This window comes from Dama dama, chromosome 30, assembly GCF_033118175.1.
Source record: "Dama dama isolate Ldn47 chromosome 30, ASM3311817v1, whole genome shotgun sequence".
In the NCBI taxonomy this organism is placed as follows: domain Eukaryota; kingdom Metazoa; phylum Chordata; class Mammalia; order Artiodactyla; family Cervidae; genus Dama; species Dama dama.
The window spans coordinates 31,518,763-31,537,319 of record NC_083710.1 but is presented as its reverse complement, the minus strand read 5'-3'; the positions used below and the strand labels follow the sequence as shown (position 1 = coordinate 31,537,319).

General features: G+C 40.8%; 1 protein-coding gene across 1 annotated transcript in view; it reads left to right on the top strand.

The window, feature by feature from the left end:
- The window catches only part of KL (klotho), a 39,508-nt gene extending 33,974 nt beyond the window's left edge, over positions 1-5,534 (top strand). The window contains exons 4-5 of the mRNA XM_061133192.1: positions 1,944-3,045; positions 3,591-5,534. Coding sequence (XP_060989175.1) covers positions 1,944-3,045; positions 3,591-3,928 — 1,440 coding nt within the window. The 3' untranslated portion in view covers positions 3,929-5,534. The remainder of the gene's footprint in view (positions 1-1,943; positions 3,046-3,590) is intronic.
- The last annotated feature ends 13,023 nt before the right edge of the window (positions 5,535-18,557 follow it).

Genomic DNA, 18,557 nt, shown 5'->3' with positions numbered 1-18,557 from the left:
CACAGAATCTGCTATGTACTGGGGACGGACAGCTTTTTTTTTAACATTGGCTACTGTTAGGGAGACATTTCTTCCATAATATACTAAACACATAACATCATACCCTTTTGAAAGGTTCGACTTAATTATTTTTTTATTAATAAATAAGTCAAGCAAATTAATGGAGATTCTATAGAATTTTGCCTAAACACCCATTTATAAATGACCTGTATTTTTAAGAAATAGACTTTTTGCTCAGAAATTACACCCTTGTCTCTCATGTTTGTTTTCAGATGGACTGAATAAGAGCTGTTGTTTTGGAACTGTTATGGTAGAAAAGTTATGAATTTTGTCAACTCAGAGCTCTATAAAAATAATCCAGAGAATTCCTTCAAGCTATGAACAGTTTCACTTCCAAAGAGCATGCAAATATTTTTCTTGCGAAGTTGAGGAAACATGATTTGTGGGTGCATCACAGTGGAAAAATACTTCTGACAGCATTCCCACAAATTAGAGGAAATGTATGCGTGGGTGATCTACACGGGACAATTCTCCAGAAAAAGCAATTTCCCTCTGACATGCTATATTTTATTACTTTCCTTTATAAACACAGCACTGACCCTGCTAGAGAAACAGAAGCTTATTTGCAACAGGCCTGAAAAGTGCAAGGAAACCTCTGCTAGAGATTCAAAACCAGAGTTTGACCTTTGCTTTTATACAGAGGGTCAAACCCAGGAACCAACTCTGACAGGATTATTTCTGAGAAGAAAACTGGCTTAGGTGATGGGTCCTTGGGACTAAGAGCTTCCCTGATAGCTCAGTTGGTAAAGAGTCTGCTTGCAATGCAGGAGACCCCGGTTCGATTCCTGGGTTGATTCCTGGGTTGGGAAGATCCCCTGGAGAAGGAGTAGGCTACCCACTCCAGTGTTCTTGGGCTTCCCTTGTGACTCAACTGGTAAAGAATCCACCTGCAATGCAGGAGACCTGGGTTCGATCCCTGGGTTGGGAAGATCCCCTGGAGAAAGGAAAGGCTACGCGCTCCAGTATTCTGGCCTGGAGAATTCCATGTACAGTCCATGGGGTCGCAAAGAGTCAGACATGACTGAGCGACTTTCACACAGACACACCTTGGGATAAACTTAAAGTTTTGTTTGCAAGTGGAGGGAGGATTTTGTGATTTTGATTTTGCAGTTTGTCTAGGTTTCCTAAATACTTATTTTCATTTTGTAGTCTTACAGATCAGAGATTGAGAATCATCATTCTCATGATCATCACAGAAAAATAATTTAGAAATTTTTAAAAGTGATGTTAAAATATCCCATTATACGTGGATGACAGTATCATTTCCACATTCTCTGTCTTTTTCTACCATCAGTCAGAGTGAATTTGCTAAATTCTGTTATGGACACTAATGCCAATAAAAGGCAGTAGTTTTGCATACTTCCCATGTCCGTGACCTTTAGCAAACCTCCATTTAGAATGTGATTTTAAGAAACACAATTTAATTTTAAGTATCATTTCATTTTCTGACTCTCACTCAGGTTTTAAGCTTTATCATTTTTTTGGTCTTTTTTTTAAAATTTGAAAGTCTCATATCATTGGCGATTTCTTATTCTAAAAGAAAAATGTCCAAAATACTCTGCTTGCTTAACACAGACCAGAGATGTGTGAGGATTATTAATGCTTGTTATCTGAAGTGACCTCCAAAATTCAGATTTCTTAAAGTAACAGTTCCAGGCTTACAGAGAACTGTGGGTGAAACAAATGTGCACCGAGCAAAGTGGAATATTTTCTTCCCCAGGAACTTAACTATTTATGAAAAACAGTTTAAAAATTCAGCTAGGAAGGTTTCTACAGTATTTTTGCCCACTGTGCTGGCTGGTTTTGTTGACAGAACCAGAACCGCACTGGACGACTTTGCAGGACTGACCAGGTGAGGCTAACGCTTCCTCTCCTCCTGACAGGTGGACACCACCCTGTCTCAGTTCACCGACCCCAACGTCTACCTGTGGGACGTGCACCACAGCAAGAGGCTCATCAAGGTGGACGGGGCTGTGACCAAGACGAGGAAATCCTACTGCGTGGACTTCGCCGCCATCCGACCCCAGATCGCCTTACTCCAGGAAATGCACGTGACGCACTTCCACTTCTCGCTGGACTGGGCGCTGATCCTGCCGCTGGGGAACCGGTCCCAGGTCAACCTCACGGTCCTGCGGTTCTACCGCTGTGTGGCCAGCGAGCTGGTGCGCGCCAACATCACCCCGGTGGTGGCGCTGTGGCGCCCGGCCGCCCCCCACCAGGGACTGCCGGCCCCCCTGGCCCGCCACGGCGCCTGGGAGAACCCCCACACCGCCCTGGCCTTTGCTGAGTACGCCAGCCTGTGCTTTCAAGACCTCGGCCGCCACGTCAAGTTCTGGATCACGATGCACGAGCCGTCCACGCGGAACATGACCTACAGCGCGGGGCACAACCTCCTGAAGGCGCACGCGCTGGCCTGGCGCACCTACGATGAGAGGTTCAGGCGCTCGCAGAAAGGAAAAATATCCATCGCCCTGCAGGCGGACTGGATAGAACCCGCCTGCCCTTTCTCCCCGGAGGACCGCGAGGTGGCCGAGCGAGTTCTGGAATTTGACATCGGCTGGCTGGCCGAGCCCATTTTCGGCTCCGGCGATTATCCACGCGTGATGAGAGACTGGCTGAACCAGAGAAACAATTTCCTCCTCCCTTATTTCACTGACGAGGAAAAAAAGCTAATCCGGGGTTCCTTTGACTTTTTGGCGTTGAGCCATTACACCACGATCCTTGTAGACTGGGAGAAAGAAGATCCCATAAAATACAACGATTACCTGGCCGTGCAAGAAATGACCGACATCACCTGGCTCAACTCCCCCGGCCAGGTGGCCGTGGTGCCCTGGGGCTTACGCAAGGTCCTGAACTGGCTGAAGGCCAAGTACGGAGACCTCCCCATGTATATCATATCCAACGGCATCGATGATGATCCGCACGCAGCCCAGGACAGTCTGAGGGTGTATTACATGCAGAATTATGTGAACGAAGCTCTGAAAGGTAAGGCGCCCCCAGTACGGAGGTCTCTTGGGGTTTATGCCACCTGAGAACCTGATCCATAGAAACTCTCAAACATATACACAGACTGTCACCCACAGAGCAAGTGCTATCCATTCCTTGATAACACTGAAAAAGCCCAAGTGCTAGCTAGTTTCCCTGAGGAAAGAGGAGTTTGACTAAAAGTGGAAGATGAAAAAAATTCCTCAAACCTATTCTAGGTGGCTAAGAGCCCGGACCATCTCTTCTCCACATCAGATGGCTTCATAGCAGTCTTGCCTACTTCATGCACTTAAAGATTGAACCCAAGTACATCAAAGTAGGTTTAAAGTATGTAAAACCTACTATGTTAAATGTAGCTAAGTATTTGTCTTGATGGTCGTCACTTTGTCTTCGGATAAAAGGAGCTTTACTGATGAAATCTAATTTAATCGGAAGTTGTTTGAAATGGTATTGACACTTTATCTGATGCACCAGGACTCGGTAAAGGCAAAATGTTGTGGGCAAAATATTTTAATAACTTTTCTCCTGTCCTTTTGTTTTTCTAGCCTATATATTGGATGGTATCAATCTTTGTGGATACTTTGCTTATTCATTTAACGATCGCACAGCTCCGAAGTTTGGCCTCTATCGTTATGCGGCAAATCAGTTTGAGCCCAAACCGTCCATGAAATATTACAGGAAAATTATAGACAACAATGGCTTTCCAGGTCCTGAAACTCTGGGAAGATTTTGTCCAGAAGAATTCACCCTGTGTGCAGAGTGCAGCTTTTTTCATACCCGAAAGTCTTTACTGGCTTTCATAGCTTTTCTACTTTTTGCCTTTGTTATTTCTCTTTCTCTGATTTTTTACTACTCTAAGAAAGGCAGAAGAGGTTACAAATAGTCTTGATACTTTTCTTATTTGAAATAATTGTACACACACATCAGCTGTTAACATTTGCACTTCTCAGTGTTGTGAACTGTAGATTTTATATATCTGACTTCTAGAAAACCTTTTCATGGCATGTGATAGGTTTTGAAATGAGCGTGATTGTAAACTATTGAATAATGTGAATAGTGCCTGAATTTGTTCTATTTCCAGGGGAGGTATGTTAAAAAAGATTGATAAGGGCCATCATTTCTGCACACATTCTATAACAAAGCATGAAGAATGGGAACCATCTCGTAACATTTCTATATACATTAAGATTAAGATTATTTTTATCTGTGCCCATTCCTGTGTGTAATGTTTGCCTTTAAATTATAATTGCAAGTATTGGAATCAAATGTTAAGTCCTGAATAACCATTCTGAACTACCATGATATGCCTGATGGTCTTTGTGGAACCAAGTTTCCCTTGAAAAAGAAGATGGCAGAATATAGAATAGATGACAAAGGGCCCTAGGTTGGAATGTTCCTTTTAAAAGCAAGGTTTCTATCAAATACTGTTAATATTAATTTATATGTCTTTTTAATGATATGCTTAGCAGAGCAAATTACAGAATTCTGTATCTTATATAAGTATAAAATATATTTCTTTGTATTTTGAGACACTCTCTAAGCCCCAGGCCCTTGAGGGATTTGTGTCACTATTGAGGGCCTGCACATAGGGGACTTTTACTAAATGTGTGCAGAAAAATAAGCATGAATTATGCAATATTGGGCCCTTAAGAAAGCATAAACCGACTGTGAAATGCATTATAGCGCAGTGGCTGGAGGGGACAGAAAGGAGGAAAAAGTCCTTGTTATAAGCAACATTGCAATTAATTTGATTACAAACTCTTTTATTTAGAGCAGACCTTGGAATGAATGAGGTGACCTTTTCTGAAAGAATAAGAATGAAACAATAACTCATTTTATGAGGAGTGACTCAACTTTCTGTTCTTTAGAATGTGCCATAATTTCTTTGAATTGAGTTTTAAAAATTCTTAATAGGTTCAAAAGCATTTGGTCTAATAACACTGGAAGGTTTGTTTCTATAATTGCTGAGGTCCATTTATATTTTTTGCTGCTACTTCTGTGGAGCTAGCTTTACATGAGTTTTGCTTTGAACTTTTATACTGAAACTGGCTACTGATTTTTAGAAAGGGCTAATTGGGTCTTATCCTTTAATGCCCCTTAAATAAATCTTGCTGATTTTCAAACAGGGAAGTCTATTACACTGGAGTTGAGGGTGATTTTATAGATAAGCCAAAATGATATCAAGCAAGATAAACCAATATCATATCTGGCATAACTAATCTTGCTGACACAGGGTTCTAGTGAATTAAAAAAAAACTGTACTGTATTATATATCATCTTTAGAGGTGATATGATTTTTTTCCATGAAAGATAAGCTTTTTGGTGGTACTCTTAAAAATGGATTTACTGTTAAAATCACAAACTAGGGAATAATAGTTTATTTTATGTGTATATTTTTCTGATTATAATAGTAATATATGCTCATTGTAAAAAATTTAAAATCACAGAAACTATATGTAAAGAAAAAAAATTACCTGTAATTTCACCACCTTGAGATAGCCACTGTTAACATAGTGTATGTATGATATTTTGTATAGTCAGATCTTATTGTAAATAGTTATGTGTCTTTATTAAATTTCATTGTGTGCATTTCCTTTGTCATTAGTCTTCAAAAGCATGATTTTTAATAGTTATAGAGTAACTCCACTATGTGAATTTATCACAATTTATTTAATCATTCCTATTTGTTGGACCAGTTTCTTATTGTTAATTACTGTGAAATAATGGATGTTGTTTAAAAATAATTTTCCTGCTACAATATTTAATTTCCTTGAGAGTAGAGAGAAGTAATCCTGTCCCTTGATAAAGTCTTATAATAAATCTACTCTCAACTTTGTCTTCTTACATGATCAAATGACTAGATAAATTTCTTAAGTGTTTTTCTTTTGAGTTACTTAAACCACATAGAATATGATCTGAGTCGTGAAGAAGGGGGGTCTGAAAACAGGAGGAGTGAACTTCGAGGCTGGAATAAGGTAAGGGTGAAGAGGGTGCCCCAGGCTAGTCCCTACGGCTGATCTGAGAGGGAATTTCAGACCCTGAAAGAGATGCCAAAGAACCAAAGGGAAATGATCCTTCAGCACCACTCAGCGAAGTTATCAGCTGAGCATCAGGCTAACTTTGAGACCCTTTGGTCCCCAGTGGGAGATTGGTGGTTCCCCACGGGCGGTAAAGAAGACAGGGCACTTCCCGGACGAGGCTGGAAACTGGGGGCAGTGGAAGGGGCTAGAAGGCCTTTCTGGTCCAATGGGGTGAAGAATCCTCATTTCTTCACCAGCCTCTCTGGGCCTTACATTCTTCACTGATGCTTTACTTTCATAAATACTGGGTTTTTCACCACTTTACATGTGTTTTAAAACATATATATATATATAGAGAGAGAGAGAGAGAGAGGGAGAGACAGAGACAGAGACAGAGAGAGAGGAGACAGAGAGAGAGAGAGAGAGAGACCATTCTCCTGGAAGTCCTGCATCCCTTAGTACTTTTTGGGGTCAGCTCTGCAGGGGCATTAGTGGTAAGCTATGGCTTCCAAGGTCTCTGGGCTAATTTCTGTCGTATTTACTTTTCCTCCATATTGCCCCCCTGGTTCCTTCCTTTGAACTGACAGTGGGGTGGGGAGGAAATGGAGGTAGGGGGCCCTGCACTTATGCCCCATTCATTTTGCCTTAGTTTGGAAGGATGGACTTTCAGATTCATTTAAGGTCATTTTTCATTCTATTTTTTGACTCCACAGATAGTAATTAGAATCTACTAATGCCTCAGAAGCATTTCTTTTTTTTTTTTAATTTTTTTATAGAGCCCTCCAATGGAGATATAATACAGGCCACATATTTTAAATTTTCTAGTAGTCACATTAAAAATATAAAAAGACACTATTAGTTCAAAAGATGTGGGAAGGAATGATGGAGTTAATGAATGAATAGAATCAGCTCTCTGATACCACCTTTGTCCAGAGACTGATTTAGTAGAAACCATCTGTCAAGAAAGAGAAACTGCTGTGTATTAGGTGACACACAGCTCGGTTCTTTGTATCCAGAGGAGCGAATGATGACTTACTTGTAATAACCTTTGATAACCTGTCTTTCTAGGTGGCAAGGCAGTAAATAGCTAACCTGTCATCACCTCTAGACTAATAACTAGGTGAGAGGATTATAGCTCTTTTCTTCATCATTCACACTGTCCCTCAACTACTCAGTAACCTTTTTTGTTTGTAAGACTTGTTATCAGGTTAAATTCTTTATCTGTAAATAAAAATAGGGAGCTCATTTGGAAGGAATCTCTTTACATCCTCTCTGGATACTTGTAATCTCCTAGAACATGTAGCTTTTTGCTCAGACCCATTACCTTTATCAGTTTTTATAACCATTAAATATTGTTGGAGCTTTGTTTGTTATAGTGCATTTCCTAAACCATTTTTGTTTCATACCTTTGTGGTAAATGCCCTTTGATATCAAGTAGAAAGAAGTCAAGAAGAACTACAAGGAACCTTGAGTAAAGAGTGGAAATGCCAGTGACAAGACACCTAAAATATGGTGAAATCCCATTTCACAACATGACTGTGACATGGTGATTGATATTCAGCTCCTTTTTTGATCAAATAGGTTAGAGAAGAAAAAACACTTCAACCTACATATTAATGGAGTCAGAAAAGTATAGGGGAAAGAGTCAGCAAGACCCATGTTCAAAATTCACTGAGCTTCAGTTTCCTCATCTGTAAAATGGGAATAACCTGCTGTAGCACAGTGGTGAACATAGTAAGTATTCAGTAAATAAAGCACCTACCCTAGAAGTAATTTTTCCTAGACTGATTTCACTTACTGTTAACGTGTGTGTGTTTTCTTGTTAATCAGATTTTTAGAGCTCAGTAACATAAAACCAGGGCCTATTACAGGCAAATGATACACCCAGAAGCCCTTTAGTTATTTTATTTGTGGCTTTGAATATACATCTTCATAAAATGTCCTTGGTAAAACTAAATAAACAAACAAAAACCAGTTCCCACGTTTACTTAATAATACTAGATTCTTTTCTTGTATTTGAATTTTACAAATGTTGGATTGATAGAATCTTGAAGATAATTTGGCAAAAGATGTTTCTATATCAGTTTGTTGTGCCATCTGCTCTTTTGAAATAATCTAATGACACAGGCAAAATGCTGAAATTTGTTTATTTGCTATTTAGTTGGTAATAATCGGAGGCCCATTAGCTAAATTTTTATGTGATTCAAAAATGTTTGGTGAGTTTCAGATTTTGGTATAGTCTTCAATATGTTTATTTATGGTAATGCTAATTAATTTTAAATGTGTTTACTTATTTGATATAAATTATTTGCAACTGAAACATTACCCCTTAATAAATTGCTGGAATAAGCTGACATTTTTTTTTCTTTTGAAAGGCTCAATTGATTAGTTTGTAAAATTCGTTTTTCTTTCAATATTATAGTGGTTGTCTAATTATGGCTGTAAGCATAAATGTTGCCTAAAGCATTTCAGCCTGTTTTGATCTCCATCTGTATGTGAATCAAAGCTTTAGCTAATTTAGTTTCAAGTTGTTAGATTTGAAGTTTCTATAGTGTTTCAAGGCTGTTGCTGTTTCATTTAAGACATGAAGGCTTTGTAAGTTTTTTTTTTTTTTCCCTCTTTAAATTATGGGTATTATAAGTCTCTGGCAAGTAGTCCAAAGACTTCAAAATAAAACATTTCAATCGACAGGGGCAGTAGTGGTAAGCCACGGAGCGGTGAAATGGAGATATAATTAGAACTAAAGATTGACGAGTCAGGTGAAAATATTCCATTAGCAAAGGACAACACGACCAGATTTTCTTCCAAAGTGGTACCATTCTAAAATGTCCTTATTTTATCTGTGACTGTCTTGGATTTAATGAACCAACAAAACAAACACAGTGGGGGTTACTGGTCCACCTGACTGACAAGGTTAGAGCTGCAAGCTCCTGGCAGTGCAGGGGTCTGGGCGGTGGTGGTTCATAGACAGGAAGGGCTGAGGTGAGGGAACCAGGAAGCCTGGGAAGGCTTGCAGGACTCGGGAGAGCCTGTGGGTGGAGCTGGGCCTCAGAATCAAGGGGTGTGATTTCAAAATGCAGATGACTTTTACTACAGTCCCCACTCTCTGAAGTGCCCTTGGGAAGATGGCTGCAGCACCTGTGGTCTGGCAAAGGGGCTCCCTCGAGAGAAGTGGGTGCAAGAAGGTGAGGGAGACAGAAGGAGAAAGGGACTGAGCCAGTCCCTGGAATGTCAGAACTCACGATGAGTTTTGGGTTCGTATCAAGAGGGTCATGTGGAGAAGCAATGCCATTGGAGGTGATGTTGCCCAGAGAATGTTAGTCCAGGATACAGGGAAGGGCATTTATTTACAAAGAGGCTGGAAAGTCTGAGAATGATTTCAGTGCTTATGAGAGTGGGCCCAGTGAAGGAGGGGAGGGACGTAAAACAAAGATGAAAACTGTGAGAGAGGTGATATCTTATTGTAGTTTTGATTTGCGTTTCTCTAGTGATGAGTGATGTTGAGCATCTTTTCATGTATTTATTAGCCATCTGTATGTCTTCTTTAGAGAAATATCTGTTTAGGTCTGTTTCCCAGTTTTTGATTGGGTAGTTTGTTTTTCTGGTATTGATTGGTATGAGCTGCTTGTATACTTTGGAAGTGAATCCTTTGTCAGTTATTTCATTAGCTGTTATTTTCTCCAATTCCGAGACTTGTCTTTTCACCTTGTTTATAGCTTCTTTTGCTGTGCAAAAGCTTTTAAGTTTAATTAGATCCCACTTGTTTATTTTTGTTTTTATTTCCATTACTCTAAGAGGTGGGCCACAAAGGATTTTGCTGTGGTTTATATCATAGAGTGTTCTGCCTGTGTTTTCCTCTAAGAGATATATATGGAATCTAGAAAGATGGTACTGATGAAATTATTTGCAGGGCAGCATTGGAGACACAGACATAGAGAATAGACTTATGGATACAGAGTGGGGTGACGGGGAGGAGAGGGTGGGATGTATGGAGAGAGGAACATGGAAACATATATTACTATTTGTGAAATAGATAGTCAGTAGGAATTGTCTGTAAGACTCAGGAAGCTCAAATGAGGTTCTGTAACAAGCTAGGGGGGTGGGGCAGGGAGGGAGGTGGGAGGGGTGATCAAGAGGGAGGGAGCACATGTGTACCTAAGGCTGATTCATGTTAATGTTTGGCAGAAACCAACACAATACTGTAAAGCAATTATCCTTCAATTACAAAAACAAAAACAAAAACGATGGTGAGAGAGGCATTAAGGTGTGTCCAGAAAGCCAGACCAACAAAGGTCCGTCTAGTCAAAGCTATGGTTTTTCCAGTAGTCATGTACAGATGTGAGAGTTGGCCCATAAAGAAAGCTGAGCGCCAAAGAATTGGTGCTTTTGAACGGTGTTGTTTGAGAAGACTCTTGAGAGTCCTGTGGGCTGCAAGGAGATCCAACCAGTCAATCCTAAAGGAAATCAACCCTGAATATTCATTGAAAGGACTGATGCTGAAGCTGAAGCTCCAATACTTTGGCCATGGGCGCAAAGAGCTACTCAGTGAAAAAAACCCTGATGCTGGGAAAGATTGAGGGCAAAAGGAGAAGAGGGCGACAGAGGATGAGATGTTTGGATGACGTCACAGACTCATTTGGCATGAGTTTGAGCTAACTCTGGGAACTTTGTGAAGGACAGGGAAGCCTCGTGTGCTGCAGTCTACGGAGGTCGCAAAGAGTTGGACATGACAGCAACTGAACAAGAGCAAGAAAACCAGAACATTCCTAAGATGAGAAACAGGAGCAGGTGAATGGAGATGTCTCCGGGGAACAAGGGTCACGCCAGCTCCTCAGCTGGGAACAGAGGCCTCAATGTGGAAGGAAAGGGCTCCAGGAGGGTGGAGGCGGCCCCAAACCAGATTGGGATTTTCCGGTTTCTAGTCCCGCTCTTCAATTTGCTTTATAACCTGGAGCAAGCCGCCAAGTCCGTGGAGTCTTATTGTTCTTGTATGTATAGAGCAGGAGTTATCAACACCCGTAGATTTCAACCTTGGTTACACGTTAGAGTCATGTGGGAGCTTTAAAATATCCCCAGACTGATTAAATCCGATTCTCCTGAGGTGGGATCCAGACAGTGGTATTGTTTAAAGCTCCCAGGTGATTAAAATGGAAAGTTAAAACTATGAACCAGAAATCTCTGAGCTTGAGAATATCTCAGTAGAAACCTCCAGCAAACAGGAACAGAACAAAACAACAGTACCTCTCCAACGTTATTATTAAAGACAAATGACTAGGGGTCATGATTACTGCAATAGAGGATTGAGATTGGGCTCAGCTCCAAATAGGTGAAGAAGGCAGGGTGTCATGGTCATCAGGCAGAGTGAAGGGGGTCAGGAATTTTGGAATTATCAGATCAGGAATATAAAACAGCTATGATTAATATTCTAAGGACTCTAGCGAATAGAGAAGACAACATACAAGGACAAATGGGCAGGGTAAGGAGCGAGATGGGAGTCTCAGAAGGAACCTAAAAGAAGTGCTAGAGATCAAAAACACTGTATCAGAAATGAAGAATGCCTTTGATGGGCTTTAAGCCTGTCTGTAAAGTAGACTGGACACAGTTAAGGAAAGAATCTAAAATGATGAATCAAATGATACTTGCTCTTCAAATTATGTTTTTATTAAATTTAATTTTTCTATTACATTGGGGTATAGTTGATTTACAATGCTGTGTTATTTTCAGGGATACAGCAAAGTGACTCAGCTATACAGAGACATAGATCCATTCTTTTCCAGACTCTTTTCCCATGTAAGTTATTCCAGAATATTGAGTAGAGTTCCTTGTGCTATACAGTAGGTTCTTATTGCTTATCTATTTTATACACAGTAGTGTGTATGTGTTACTCTCAAACTATATCCATCCCTCAAACCACCATGTGGGAACCTCCCCTCCAACATCTATTAAACCAGTTCGTAAGAATCCCAAACTCCTAATCTATCCCCCAGACCAATCTTTCCCCTTTGGTAACCATAAGTTTCTGCTTAACATCTGTGAGTCTGTTTCTGTTTTATAAAGAAGTTCATTTGTATTATTTTTTTTAGATTCCACATAAAAGTGATATAACATGATATTTGTCTCTCTCTGGCTGACTTTACTTAGTATGAAAATCTCTAGGGTCATCCATTTTGTTGCAAATGGCATTATTTTATTTGTTTTTATGCCTGAGTAATATTTCATTGTATATATTTACCACACCTTCTCTATCCATTCCTCTGTTAATGGACATTTAGGTTGCTTCCATGTCTTGGCTATTGTAAATAATGCTGCAGTGAACACTGGGGTGTATGTATTTTTTGAATTATTTTAAGTTTAATTAGCTCCCATTTGTTTATTTTTGTTTTTATTTTCATTACTCTAGGAGGTGGATTCAAAATAGAAAGTGGATCCATTCTTTCTATTTCTGTCAAGGAATGTTCTGCCTATATTTTCCTCTAAAAGTTTTATAGTTATCTGGTCTTACATTTAATATGCCAGAGTGCTCTGGCATGTTTCAAAATGATTTCTTTTCTCCTATGACTGGGTCTGCCTGGAGTTTTTTGTTTGGTTGGTTAGTTTTTGGCTGCATTGTGTGGCATGATCCCGACCAAGGATCAAAGCCATGTTCCTGCAGTGGAGGTACGGAGTCTTAACTACGGACCACCAGCAAGTTTTTATCTCTGAGTTGTCCACACGGAACCTCTGGCAATTCATGAATTACAGTTCAGGTTTTCTTACCCTGTATTGACTCCTGAGGTGGTTTCCATTTATGAGCCTCTTCCTGGGAAGCCTTGATGTCCTTTGTGTGTCTGTCTTATCTCTCCAGTTGGGGGCAGCAGTGTGCCCCATGTCCTACCCTGTCTTATGGACCCCAGAACAACTATTGATTTTTCAGTCTGTTCAGCTTTTTACCTGTTGTTAGGATGGAGCAATGACTTGCTGCCCATCATCACTAAAGAGATAGAGAAAGAAAGGAAAGAGTCCGTGAAATGCTGTAGAGTTTATAAATCAAACTGGGAGACCATTGTCAACCCAACTGCAGTACAGTTGGAAAATACAATCCCTACCATCCCAGCAAAGGTGGGCACAATTCATGCAAGATGGGCACGGCTAATGACAGAAACGGTGTGCACCTAACAGACGCAGAAGGTATTAAGAAGAGGCGGCAAGAATACACAGAGGAACTGTACAAAAAAGATCTTCATGACCCAGATAACCACGATGGTGTGATCACTCACCTAGAGCCAGACATCCTGGAATGCGAGGTCAAGTGGGCCTTAGGAAGCATCACTATGAACAAAGCTAGTGGAGGTGATGGAATGCCAGCTGAGCTATTTTAAATCCTAAAAGATGGTGCTGTGAAAGTGCCGCACTCAATATCTCAGCAAATTTGGAAAACTCAGCAGTGGCCCCAGGACTGGAAAAGGTCAGTTTTAATTCCAATCCTAAAGGAAGTGAAAGGTGAAAAAGTTGCTCAGTCATGTCCGACTCTGCAACACTATGAGTTGTAACCCACCAGGCTCCTCTGTCCGTGGAACTCTCCAGGCAAGAATACTGGAGTGGGTTGCCATTCCTTTCTCCAGGGGATCTTTCCAACCAAGGGATCAAACCCAGGTCTCAAAGGCAACACCAAAGAATGTTCAAACTACCACACAATTGTATTCATTCTCACATGATAGCAAAGTAATGCTTAAATTCTCCAAGTGAGACTTCAACAGTCTGTGAACTGAGAACTTCTGGGTATTCAAGCTGGATTTAGAAAAGGCAGAGGAACCAGAGATCAAATTGCCAACATCCATTGGATCACAGAAAAAGCAAGAGAATTCCAGAAAAACATCTACTTCTGCTTCATTGACTAAGTCAAAGACTTTAACTGTGTGGATCACAACAAATTGTGGAAAATTCTTCAAGAGCTGAGAATACCAGACCACCTTACCTGCCTCCTGAGAAATCTGTATGCAGGTCAAGAAGCAACACTTAGAATTGGACATGGAACAACAGACTGGTTACAAATTGGGAAAGGAGTATGTCAAGGCTGTATATTGTCATCGTGCTTATTTAAGTTCTATGCAGAGTATATCATACAAAATGCCAGGCTGGATGAAGCGCAAGCTGGAATCAAGATTGCCAGAAGAAATATCAATAACCTCAGATATGCAGATGATACCACCCGTATGGCAGAAAGTGAAGAAGAACTAAAGAGCCTCTTGATGAAAGTGAAAGAGAAGAGTGAAAAAGTTGGCTTAAAACTCAGCATTCAGAAAACTAAGATCATGGCATCCGGTCCCATCACTTCATGGCAAATAGATGGGGAAACAATGGAAGCAGTAAGAGACTTTATTTTTTTGGACTCCAAAATCACAGCAGATGATAACTGCAGCCATGAAATTAAAAGACGCTTGCTCCTTGGAAGAAAAGCTATGACCAACCTAGACAGCATATTAGAAAGCAGAAAACAGTACTTTGCCAATAAAGGTCCATTTACTCAAAGCTATGGTTTTTCCAGTAGTCATGTATGGATGTGAGAGTTGGACCATAAAGAAAGTTGAGCACTGAAGAACTGATGCTTTTGAACTGTGGTATTGGATAAGACTCTTGAGAGTCCCTTGGGCTGCAAGGAGATCAAACCGGTCCTACAGGAAGTCAGTCCTGAATATTCATTGGATGGACTGGTGCTGAAGCTGAAACTCCAATCCTTTGGCCACCTGATGCGAAGAGCTGACTCATTTGAAAAGACCCTGATGCTGGGAAAGATTGAAGGCAGGAGGAGAGGACAGAGGATGAGATGGTTGGATGGCCTCACTGACTCAATGGACATGAGTTTGAGTAAGCTCTGGGAGTTGGTGATGGACAGGGAAGCCTGGCGTGCTGCAGTCTATGGGGTCACAAGAGTTTTACACCACTGAGTGACTGAACTGAGCTGAACATCTCAGCAATCTCTCCAACCCTGGCAGTAAAGCACAAGTCTACAAAGTCCACCAAGGATCATAACTCTTTGTATGATGGACTTCTGGGCAGTTGGATCTGGTTCTCTTCAACATTCATCATCATGATTCACCCTTGCGATTTTGTTAAAGTTAATGGGAACTGTGCATATTTGATGCATGTAAAGATCACTTGTGGGCTGTCCAGGTGGCTCAGTTGTAAAAAAATCTGCCTGCCAAGCAGGAGATGCAGGTTCGATCCTTGGATCGGGAAGATTCCCTGGAGGAGGAAATGGCAACCCACTACAGTATTCCTGCCTGGAGAATCCCATGGACAGAGAAGCCTGGTGGGCTGCAGTCCTTGGAGTCACAAACAGTTGGATATGACTGAGTGACTGAGCATACACACAAAGATGACTTGCACTGATGTCTTTAAAAGTCTTTAAGAATATCATGCTAACATGAATTTATATTTTTATCCACAATATTTTTAATGCAAATGACAAGTGCATGTTTTATTTCTGGATACCGTTACACAATGTCAACAACATCATAAAATGACTTTGCAAACAGTGAGTGTTCTCCATGCATCCGTAGTGGATGTCTCTTGGTGGATATCTCTGTAGCCTTCTATTCATTTTCTTTTCCTTCCAATGAACTCTCTCTTTTGTTTCGTTTTCTCCAGTCAGCCAGTGGAGATATTCAGGTGTGAAATTCTATGGATTTTTTTTCATTCTGATATTTCTAGCATCCACCTTCATTTAGATACTTGCTACCATTGTCCTCTTTGAACTTTTCACTTAGATTTTTCCAGTAATCCTTAAATGGTTTCCTGGCGTGTGTCCATTCTGTACATCACTTTGATTCGGTCACTTTTCTCTTTAAATACTTTTAATGTGTGTCATGACTCCCCACAGTCAGCTGACATTTGCTGTCCAGTCTCTCTTCTCGGGTCCTCTGGCTTGTTCACCCTCAACCTTGCTAAAGGTTAGAATCAGCACGTACCACCTCTTACCAGGACTTGCGTGGTTGTCTAATCACTTCCATTAGATTATAAAATGCTCTGAGGAAGGGACTGCATCTTAGTTGACTTGTTATTCCCTAGCATGTATATTAGTTGCTTAAGAAATACTTCTTACATGAATAAATACTTAATGAAAAGGGATGGGAATGCATTATAGATGGTTATTTGAAAAGAGTTCACTTTTTTTCTCAGTTACTGAGGCTCAGTTGAACTCTATTACCTGGAGTTTTGCCAATCAGACTTCTTTTTAGTAATATTTATAATGATAATTGGTGTTTGTAGTGATTACCCCAGGGCTGTACAAAATCTTGAAATGACTTCTCAGTTATTTAAAAGAAGATCATATTAAGATGTTTGTTTCTAGTTAACAGATTCATTATATGTATCATCATGGATTATCCATTTAAAAAGAATTAAAATGCAATTAAAATTCATAATAATATCACACTGAACACTAATCTTCCTTTGATGATTAGTTCATTCAACAAATAATTAGCACACACTAAATATGTACACGTTAATAGAGTTATTAAGCAGGAGGTTCTACTTTAGTCAGTTTATGTGTATTGGAAATGCCTTGTGCTTCCATTGTGCTAGATAATGGTTTGCTGTAATTGATGCACAGTGCGATATCTAATCACTTTTTTCGGTAGCCATTAAACAAAATATGACTCTGTAAAACTGTATTTTAGGGGCTTCCCAGGTGGCACTAGTGGTAAAGAATCCACTTGACAATGCAGGAGATGCAAGAGACGCAGGTTTGATTCCTGGGTGGGGAAGATGCCCTGGAGAATGAAATGGCAACCCACCCTAGTATTCTTGCCTGGAGAATCCCATGGACTGAGGAGCCTGGCGGGCTACAGTCTATGCAGTCACAAAGAGTCGGACATGACCAAGTGACTAAACAACAACAACATCTATTGGCATATTACCAGTTACCATCTAATGATGGTTACCCTTTCAGTACGTAGTGGTAAAGCTGAAAACACCTAACTGTGAATTTCTTTTTAAATTCAGAATTCCTTTTTACCAAACCCTGCTGTTGGCTTGTGCTTGGAATACGTGACCAAACATCAGGTGTTTGAAAGGCTCATCCCAGTTTAAAAAAAAAAAAAAGAAGCCAACTTCAGAAAATGCCTGTCGTCTGTCTCTGTGTGTATCACTTCTGAGTGTCGTCCCTTTGGAACTCTGCCTACATCACCCAGTGGAGCAATCGAAGACATCAAAGAAAAGCCATCTGTGTTTCTTGGTTGTATACACGGACACTCAAAGCCTGTTTTCAAGTAAACACAGGGCTGATCACATGCAAACTCATGGTCACTCACACACACACACACACACACACACACACACCCTCCACACCCTCAGCTGATTCTGCAGTAGCTTCTCCCAGCTGTACTTTCTGAACGACCTTCCTAAACTAGATTCTGTCTCTGCTCCCCTGTGGACTCTTTCAGAAAGTAGTAGTGAATATCCTCTATATTTTACCAAAAATTTGTTAGTCAAAGCTAGCCCTTTTGTCCTCTTAGGAACATCCCTGCTGTAAGCTAAGAGACTGAGCCCCGCTTATCTAGAATTGAATAGTAATAATAAACATTTGTCAAGCTTTATCTTTAAAAGCATGCCATTATCCCCATTTTATAAATGAAAGAACCAGAGCTTGCAGAGGTTAATCGCCTGCCTAAGGCTCACAGCAGGAAGGTGGAGGATTTGAACAAGCAGGATTATTCCAGAACTTGCACACTGAATTATGGTATGGACTGAATTTATTTCCATCACGTGGTAAATGGCTGCAAGAATCCAGAACTTCCCTAGGCCTGAGCTAATTAGTCTCAGGGAAAATGAGGGGCTCAGAAAGAGACAGCCACTAATTTAAGTCATTAGTGACTATTTAGAGTTAGGGTTCACATTGGTTTCCTAGAAGAGGTGCCAACTGATTTACAAGAAGAGAGATGATTGCTGGCTTAGAGAGCTGCCGAAAGCCTCTAGTAGGACAGACTGTAAATGGCAGATTTATGAGACAAATTACTGACTAGATTGGCAATAAAAAGTGCATTAAACACTCCAATCCAAACCACCAGCGGGTGGAAAACCAGAAATCACCATTGCTATGTGTCTGGATTCCTGGGCAGGGCCTGTGTTGAGAAGGGCCCAGCACTTAGTTTGATGTTCTTCTGGGACTGTCTCGGAATCCCTAATATAATTTTATCTTTGAACTTGTGTTTTGTGAGGAGGCTGATGGGCCAGTGCTCCACACAGGTCATGGAGATGCGCCAGGCGGCAGCGTACAGAGGTGGGTAGTTGGGGTCCAGTGAGCAGTCTGGGCTCCGCACGTTTGGCTCAGGACTCCCATGCGTGACTCGGGCAGTTCAGGGTCCCGAGGGAGTGGCCAGGTCAGTACAGGGGCCCACTTAGTGGCAATAACAGGGACAACGGCAGAACTGGCAACAGGCAACTCTACAAGTCGGAGGAAATGTTAGAGGAGATATTAAAGCAACACGATAAATCCACATTTAAAGTGAACTT